The 9,740-nt window shown below is 42.3% G+C and overlaps 1 protein-coding gene across 4 annotated transcripts in view; it reads right to left on the reverse strand.

Moving 5' to 3' along the window:
• Positions 1 to 9,740, reverse strand: part of ABHD2 (abhydrolase domain containing 2, acylglycerol lipase) — a 112,211-nt gene that overhangs the window by 33,270 nt on the left and 69,201 nt on the right. For all 4 annotated transcript variants that reach the window (XM_017517640.2, XM_017517653.2, XM_017517646.2 and 1 more), the window contains one exon: positions 8,569 to 8,736. In XM_017517640.2, coding sequence (XP_017373129.1) covers positions 8,569 to 8,736 — 168 coding nt within the window. The remainder of the gene's footprint in view (positions 1 to 8,568; positions 8,737 to 9,740) is intronic.

The raw sequence follows: 9,740 nt of genomic DNA on the forward strand, positions 1-9,740 counted from the left end.
CTCTGCCTCCCAGGCTCAAATGATCCTCCCACCTCAGTCTCCTGAGTATCTGGGATGACAGGTGTGCACAAACATGCCTGGCTATTTGTATTTTTAGTAGAGACAGGTTTCACCATGTTTCACCAGGCTGGTCTCGAAGTCCTGGGCTCAAATGATCTGCCCGTCTGGGCCTCCCAAAGTGCTGGGATTACAGGTGTGAGCCACTGTGCTGGGCCTTATTGCCAAATTTCTTAAATTCCTTCAATTTCCTGTCTCAGCTTTCTTGAGCAGGCATGAAACCCCCAGCTGCTGGACACTCTTCCTATGCAGGCCTTTCCTGACCCTCTCTCTCTAAGTGATACACTAGATGGTGGAGATTAACACACAATAATACAAAAATTAAAAATGCAGATCTGGTCCCTGTCTGTAAAAAGGTTGCTGTTGGTAAATATTCCTGTTAGACAAACCCCTAGCCAGTAAGCTTAGACTCACTGTGACTGTGCACCCTCCTCTCCCAACTAGATGGTGAGCATTCCTCATAGACCGGGATCTTCCTGAAGGAAGGGACTCAAACTCACACCTGTATTCCCATCACAGAGGCTGGCCCCATCATTGTCTGGAGGATGCTGGATGAACAAAAGATCAGGGACCAAACCCACAGGCCCAATTCTGTGGCTCTGAGACACTCCTGGATGCTCTTTTGCCTTAAACCTAAAATCTACCTGACTGGGAACTATGTCCTCACTCCTTAGTCTCTTACACTGAGAGGCAATGGAGCCTGTTGTTCAGGAGCACCGACTCTAGGACTAGACTGCGAGACTGCTTGTGTTTGAAGCCTGGGTTGCCCACTCATCAACTCTGTGATTTGGAGCAAGTTATTCATCCTTGCCGGGCCTCAGTTTCCTTACCTGTAAAAGGGTGGTAACTGATTTAATATCCCACAGAGTACTCAGAACAGTGCCTGTCATACAGCAAATGCTACCTAATTGGCTATCAGTAAGAACAGTAATGACCACTACCACCAAAGTGGAGGAAAAGTCTTCTTAAATGCTCAAACATCATCCCTGCTCCTCTGTATTCTAATGAACAGTATCCTAAATAGGAAATGAACACTACCACAGAGGTGGTATTGAGTTGAGGTTAAGAATCACACTGATTGAAGGTTGGTTCTGCCACTCACTAGTCACATGACCTGAGGCAAGGTACTTAACCTCCCTAAGCCTGTGAAGTGAGGATACTAATTAAAACCTACCTCTGAGGCAGTGAGGATCAAGTGAAGTAATATGAAAACTCGGCACATGCCTGGCACTCATTAGTGTAAGATAAATGGTAACTGCTGTCATGAAGGATTTTCCTTAATGAATTTATCTTTCAAAGGCAGCATGAAGGGTTCTAAGTCACAAGAATGCAAAATTATCCATTTAGGAAATTCTGTGCAAGGCAGATCAACAATTTCTAATCACATTAGCAAAGCTTATGTGGTTTGGAACAGAGCTGGGTTGATAAATGGGGAAAGATCCTTTACAGTTCTCTCAGAGAGATCTGAGGCAGGTGCATAACAGGAAAAGAAGAAAATAGGGTTTCATGTTAATCCCCTCTTTAGTTTTTTTCTGTTCAAGATGACAGTTGCAAAAAGCCCAAAGGGTATTCATAGTGACTTGAATGCCTGGCATCTGCTGAAAAGAGAGGCAGTTTGCCTAAGGGAAGACTCACATATAGGGCACACTGTTTGTGATGTACTAGTTTGTAAAGGATCGCCTTACATCCACAAGCTGTCATTTCCCATCTCGGTAGGCATTCGGTAAACACTGATGGAGTAAGTGCTTTCTATGGTCCAAGCAGGATTCCAGGCACTGGCAAGCTACAGCAGGGGATATAAAAACTGCCTGCTCTCACGGGGTCAACTTTTGGGATGCAGAAACAGATAAGAGGCATATAAATAAATAACTTCACAGATTATGAAAACAAATCCTTAATTTCAAATCTGAAGTGCCTTGAAGAAAGTAAGGGGGGGGCATTAGATAACGACTAGGGGCGGGAGTAGGGCAACAGTAGATAGGGGAGAGGAATCAAGGAAGGGCTCTCTGAGAAGGTGACATCTTGGCTGAGACCTGAATGACAAGGAGAAGCCAAGCGAAGACCATAGAAGGGCCTTCCAAACTGAACTTAGGCAGTCCTGGGATTAGCAGGCCATGGAGTTCAGTGCCTGGAATTCCCATATACTCAGGGTGGGAACAGGGGACCTGATGGTGAAATGTAGTATGTCCTGGGGATCCAGAGAGCCCCCCTCACCATGTCACATTCAGTCACCCCACCTGGAAGAGGCTTACTTGGTTGGGGACCTATTAAAAATGCGGGGAAGGAGATTGAAAAGTGGCATAAGAGACCTAACAGCCAATTGCAATATATGGATCTGACTCGGATTTTAAATTGAACAAATGAATTAAAAAGGAAAAAAAGAAGGAAGACAAGGGGGAAATTGAATTGCTTTTGAGGAATACTGTTTTAAGTGTTTCAGCTGTGAAGATGCCATTGTGCTTCTGTTATGTTAGGGGCTGAATGGTGTTTCCCCCAAGATTCATATGCTTAAGTCCTAACCCCTAGTATCTCAGAATCTGACTATATTTGGAGATAGGCTTTTAAAGATGTAATTAAGCCAAAATGTGGTTGTTAGCATGGGCCCTAATTCAGGATGTCTGGTGTCCTTTTAAGAAGAGGAGATTAGGACACAGAGAGACACCAGACAGAGACACAGGTGACTGTAGTGTGAATCCATAGCAAGAAAACAGTCATTTACAAGCCAAGAAGAGAGGTCTCAGAAGGAATCAATGCTGCTGACACCTTGATCTTGGACGTCCAGCCTCCAGAACTGTGAGAAAATAAATTGCTCTTGTATAAGCCACCCCCATTGTAGTATTTTGATAAGCAGTCCTAACAAATGAAGACAGATTACAAAGAGCCTGTGTATCTTAGTGATACACACTGGAAATAGTCACAGATGAAACTGGACAGGTAGTCTGGGGCTTGCTTCAAAATAATCTTTGAGGCCGGGCGCAGTGGCTCATGCCTGTAATCCCAGCACTTTGGGAGGCTGAGGCGGGCGGATCACAAGGTCTGGAGTTCGAGATCAGCCTGGTCAAAATAGTGAAACCCCGTCTGTACTAAAAATACAAAAAAGTTAGATGGGTGTGGTGCCGTGCGCCTGTAGTCCTAGCTACTTGGGAGGCTGAGACAGAAGAATCCCCTGAACCCAGAAGGCGGAGGTTGCAGTGAGCCGAGATCGTGCCACTGTACTCCAGCCTGGGCAACAGTGAGACTCTGTCTTACAAAACAAAACAAAACAAAACAACAGCTCCCACAGGAATTCTAATGTTGATAAACTGACCCACACAAAGATAACTAGAAATTCTTTTAGGGAGATAAAAAGGAAGACTTGAAGGAAAAGGGCATGCTCCTGGATGAGAAAAGTATTATAAATCTTTCCATGTTAATTTATAAATTAAAGTTCCCCTTCAGAAACTGTGATAAACTGTGTGAGAGTTCACCACCAATAACTACTTTCCATCCCTAGGAAGGATGCGTCTCCCCCACCCCACTGAAGTTAGGCTTGGTTGTGTACTATACTTTATCAATAAATTGTGACCAGGAGTGACCTCTGTCATTTCTGAGCAGAGGCTTCAAGAGCCACACTCTTCCCACTCTCTGCAATGTTCCAGCGGGTACCTGCTCCATGGGCCTGGTTCCTTGAGCGAGGACCATCACGATGGAGGCACAGGGGCCCCCCAGCTAAGCCATAAGGGATGCACAGTGTGGACAGAAATAATTGTTTTAAACCACTGCGATTTAGGTTGTTTGTTTCCACAGCATAATCTAGTCCATCTTGACTAACACAAAAACTCAACATAGAACTTGACACAATAATCTGTGGCTCAAATGAAAAACATAGGCAGGGAGACAAGAGCATAGTCTGAAGGAGCCATGAGTCAGGGTTGGTACTATGAGATATCAGGCCATATTGCAAGGCAACAATTAAAAATTGAGAACAGTACTGGGTATAGGAACAAAAGTTGACAAAGATCTCTGTACTAAAGTACAGAAAGCCCACATGTCAACAACTAACACACTTACATAAAGACATGATTAACTATGATAAAGGCTTTTCAGTTCTAGCATGTAAACTGTTGATCTGCCTCAATTGATCAGTCAAAGGTAACAAACACGGCTTTTGCTCTAATGTGTTAGGGTACCTTTGGTGAAGGATTGCTCTTTTTTCACCAGCTCAGGAAAACATTTATTAGAAACATTGTTTTAAACTAAAATCACATCAATAGCACCTAACGAAACACTACTGCTGTCTCTATCTAGGTTCTTTGGAGCTACCAAAGATATTTTAATTTTTACATTTCAACAAAGCATCCAAATTCTGGATTTCTGACACTTTTAAGGTCATATTTGTTTGATCTTATCTCCAATAGCTAAAAGAAACTATCAACAGGTAAAAGGTGTACAAATACACACAAAAACACAAATAGTAGGGCTAGAAGAAAACACCCATTTTTTTTAGGTCACCTGTCTTTCTAGAAAATTTCTAAAGTATAACAAACTATAGAAATTTACTTCTAAATCTCTGATGAAATAAAATGTAAGAACATCATCCACAAACTTTTTTTTTTTTTTTTTTTTTTTTTTTTTTTTTAAGTTTTTTTTTTTTTTTTTTTTTTTTTTTTTTTTTTTTTTTTTTGAGATGGAGTTTCACTCTTGTTACCCAGGCTGGAGTGCAATGGTGCCATCTCGGCTCACCGCAACCTCCGCCTCCTGGGTTCAGGCAATTCTCCTGCCTCAGCCTCCTTAGTAGCTGGGATTACAGGCACGTGCCACCATGCCCAGCTAATTTTTTGTATTTTTAGTAGAGACGGGGTTTCACCATGTTGACCAGGATGGTCTCGATCTCTTGACCTTGTGATCCACCCGCCTCGGCCTCCCAAAGTGCTGGGATTACAGGCTTGAGCCACCGCGTCCGGCCAACACAAACTAAAGGAAATAGTTAATTTTCAAAATTGGGGGCCTGAAGCTCTCCGCTGATGGATTTGCCTCATGTCAAGGGTTTTCCATGCTCCAAACATACAGTGCTCTTAAGGCAGTGGTGCACGCTGCTCCTCCACATGGGTTGCCCTCCCATAACCCACTCCCCTCTGTCTATAACTCCAACTGTTTACGAGTGCCTCTACTTAGGAGCTCATCTTTGCGGACCCAGCTCAAATGCCTTTCTTAGGAGAATTCTTCCTCCCGCAGCTTGACCCCTCGCCCACAGTGCCAGGCTGGTTTCTCCATTCCACTGCAGCACATTCCCCAGGCCTGCACTATTAGTCCACTCATCACACTGCATTGTATTTTTTTTTTTTTTTTTTTTTTTTTAAAAAAATCTACAAATGAAAGGTCAATAATGAATTAAGAGGACTTAATTTATTTAGTTGAGACAGTCTGCTTCTGTCGCCCAGGCTGAAGTGCAATGGTGAGAACTTGGCTCACTGCATCCTCGGCCTCCTGGGTTCAAGTGATTCTCCTGCCTCAGCCTCCCAAGCAGCTGGGATTACAGGTGCCTGCCACCACACCTGGCTAATTCTCCAACTCCTGACCTCAGGTAATCTGCTTGCCTGGGCCTCCCAAAGTGCTGGGATTATAGGTGTGAGCCACCGCACCCAGCCTTATATTGTAATTCTTTAATGATACTCTCCCCTGCGGAACACATCTGAGTCACAAAGAGCATGGCTAATCTCTCACCAATATTAATACACCTTCAAGTATTTGAATAAGAATAAACCTGGCTGGCACCATGGCTCAGGTCTGTAATCCCAGCAGTTTGGGAGGGCAAGATGGGTGGACTGCTTGAGCTCAGGAGTTTAAGACTAGCCTGGACAACATAGTGAGACCTTGTCTCTACAAAAAATTTAAAAATGAGGCAGAAGGATCGCTTGAATCTGGGAGGTTGAGGCTGCAATGAGCCACAACTGCTCCACTTCACTCCCTCCTGGGTGACAGAGTGAGACCCTGCCTCAAAAAAAAACAAAAAGAATGAACCTAACATATAATAAATGTTTACTATATGTTAATCAACTGCTTGCCAAATCCTCAGTAACCCACATTTAATTGTAGCTCCACCTTAAAACAGCTGAAGAATCTGCAACTGAGTTTAAGAAACTGCTCGAGGCCACACAGCGTCAGTGGCAGGACTAGGGTATCGGGTCCAGAGCCTGTCTCCTGACCCGGGTACTCTCTGTGAGCATGGGCTGCACTTAGCCTACTCCTTGCTGCTGCTTTGGCTGCTGCACTCCCCTGACCAGGTGTGGTAATACCTTCCAATCTGGTCTCTGGTCTACAACTCCACAGGATAGCACTCTGGGGCTGGGAGGCCTAGACCATACAGACCCAGCTACTCTGCTATCTCAGAGATGATTCTGGCAGCCAGATCCAAGCTCCTCAGCTATTCTCCTTACTGGCTCTATGCCCCTGCCCAAAACACTTCACATCTCTGTGCCTCAGTTTTTTCAACAGAATTTTACTGTCCCACGGGTTGCTGTAGAGATAAGAGATTGTGCCTACTACATGTGACATCAGCACTGTGTCTGGTGTACATCAAGTATTCTCACTGGCGTTTCTTCTATTATTGTTGGCACACTGTACTGTTAATGCTCCCAAATCTCCATCCTGGCCCGGCAGCCAAGCCATGGCTCTCCATATTCTACTTGGATAGACGTTCTAAATATCCAAATGCAAGACCTTATCATTATTCCCCACTGTTTCCTTTGTGTTTGACTAGGCCTATTTCTGACTTTGGGGTCTAATTCTGTCTCCCATGTACTCACTATTCCCCATGCACCTGTGTTATCTGTAAATCTGGATATTCACCTATATTTTCAAGCTACTGACCAAACTGCTGAACAGAACAGAGTCTATAAAATGGGTATCTTCAGCTGTGGGTGTGAATACAGAAGAGGAAATGAACTCAGAGTGCCCGGCATCCTGCTTGGCACAAAGCAGGTGTACCTGTTCATGCTTCCATGTCTGTGACCTTCCCTTTCCTGCCCTTATGGAGACGGCACCATTGCACATTACCAATGGCAATGTAACTGGAATGACCTTGCTGGAGGTCAATCTGACAAGATGTGCAAATATGCATTAAAAAATGTTGACACCACAATTCTACTGGGAATTTACTCCAAGGTCATTAAGAAAAAATAATTCTATGTACAAGATACAGTATTTACAGTGTTGTTATTTAAAATGCAAAAAACTTTAACCCATATGTCCTACAAAGATAAATGGTTAAATAAACTATAATAGAGTAGTAACAGCAATGTGGCTCTTAAAAAGATTAAACATCGTTATATTGGTGAATATAAAGTTATTTTTAAAAATCACCATAGATATAAATGCTATGACTGTAATAAATAAAAACTATGCATACATTGATAAAGACAAAAGGGTAGTTTGAAGAAGTAGAAAATTATAGTGAGACGATAGACATAATTTTTGGTTATTTCCCATTAAAAATATTACAATTTATTTGCTTATAATATCCCAAACATTTGTGCTTATACAGATGCATATTTTATGTGTTTATTATTTATGTGTGCCTATATAATCTAAAGAGAGAGCTAATAAGAATCAAGAATGAGCAGTCCAGAAGCCAGAACTTAGCTAACACAGGATTTTTTCTTTTTTTGAGACAGAGTCTCACTCTGTTGCCCAGGCTGAAGTGTAGTGATGTGACCTCTGCCTCCCAGGTTCAAGCGATCCTTGTGCCTCAGCCTCCTGAATAGCTGGGATTACAGGCATGTGCCAGCTAATTTTTCTATTTTTAGTAAGAGACAGGGTTTTGCCATCATGGCCAGGCTTGTCTCAAACTCCTAGCCTCAAGTGATCCACCTGCCTTAGCCTCCCAAAGTGCACTATTTATGGTGAAGGGTTGGTTTTGAAAATGTCCAGTAAGTCACAAACAGATACTTTTGAAAAACACAATAAAAATTAATTACTAGAGAAGGGACTATAGGCATGAGCCACCACACCTGGCCCCGCTAACACACAATTTTAATTCAAATCAAGAAGCATTTGTCTAAATACGAGATCTGGTTTCTGTCCCCTAGGAACCTAAAATCCAATGAGTTGCTACTGTGCCAGGTTCCCTTCCCACTGACATTCAAAGGGCTCATCACACCCTTGCCTGCCAGTCATAAGAGTCCCGAGGAATGAGCTTCAGAATAGCACAGTCCTGAAGGGCATGAGCTCTGCTACCTAATCTACCTGGCTCCCAGCCCTGCTGTGACTCTTACTAGCTAGGGGACCTTGGGCAAGACCTTCCCCTGTGAGCTTCGGTTTCTGCCTCTGTGAGATAGGGTGGTTACAGTGCCTACCTCAAAGGCTGGTGTGAGGTATGGCATCATCAATGCCTACTACAAGTTGGCTGTTGATATAACTGTGTGATCTACCATATCTTGCAGATGGGCATAGGTTTAAAACTTAAAAAAACAAGGCAGAAGCAGAAGCAGCAGCACACTTGCAGAATAAGGGACTCCACAGAGCCATGCTTACCATAAGTGAACATGCGTGGCGAGGTCAGTTCAATGTTGGGCAGGGCACCCAGGTGGTTCAGCACGGCACACCGATAGCCATTTTTCTGGGCATAGTCAACGAAAGTGCGGATGTATTGCTTCTCGCTGTGATTGGCAATTCCAGGGCAGATGACCATGGTGATATCATCTATAGGGTGGAGAAAGAGATCCTGATGTATCCAATAAATGTGACATGATAAATGGACACAATTACGCTTCACTGGCTTAGAAAACAGGGGGAGGGACTTTAACATACATCTTTTCATTCAATATACATCTTTTCATTCAATTCTCTGGGAAAGAATCTTTCCCTTCTAGCTGGAGCTGTCTATATCAGTGCTTCTTAAGCTATTTATAGTGAAGGGTTGGTTTTGAAAATGTCCAGTAAATCAGGAACAGACACTTTTGAAAAAGACAATAAAAATTAATTACTAGAAAAATGAAATGAAAAATATATAAACCTCAAATTTCTATTATAAGATTTGACAAATATATTCTCTCACCTTTCTATAGAAGTTCCTGAACATTACTATTAATTTCTGTAAGAAATTCTATATGAATGAATAAATGAAAAAATAAAAAGTGGTGTTTGCACAGACCTCTTTGACCCAGCAATTTTACTTTCAGTATTTGTCCTACAGATATATAATTGTACATATGTAAAATAATGTCCTACAGATATATAATGTACATATATGTATTAGGCTGTGTTCAATCATAGAATACATATTCTTTTGCATATGATTGAATATAATGTAAATGCCCAGAAATAGGGGTCTGATTGGATAAATTACTGCATATCTAAGTGATGAAATATTAGAAAGCCCTTAAAAATAATGAGACATTTTTATATACACTAATGTGGCAAGCTCTTCCATAAATTAAGTGAAAAAATGCTCAATGCAGAAAGGGGTTATAATAATGTTGCCTTTTGTGTGGAGAAAAAAAAAGATGTCTATATTTATCAATGCATCCACTATCTTTGGAATCACACACAAGAACCTTGACAGTGGGTACCACTGAGGGAGTGTAGGATGGAAAGTAGAGGACAGAGAGAGAGAGACACTTTCACTGTATATTGTTAGTACCTTGTGAACTTTCTATCATGACTCTGAACTGCCTACTTCAGAACAGGAATATTTCTTTTTCTTT

Source organism: Cebus imitator, unplaced genomic scaffold (assembly GCF_001604975.1).
Source record: "Cebus imitator isolate Cc_AM_T3 unplaced genomic scaffold, Cebus_imitator-1.0 Scaffold19, whole genome shotgun sequence".
NCBI lineage: Eukaryota > Metazoa > Chordata > Mammalia > Primates > Cebidae > Cebus > Cebus imitator.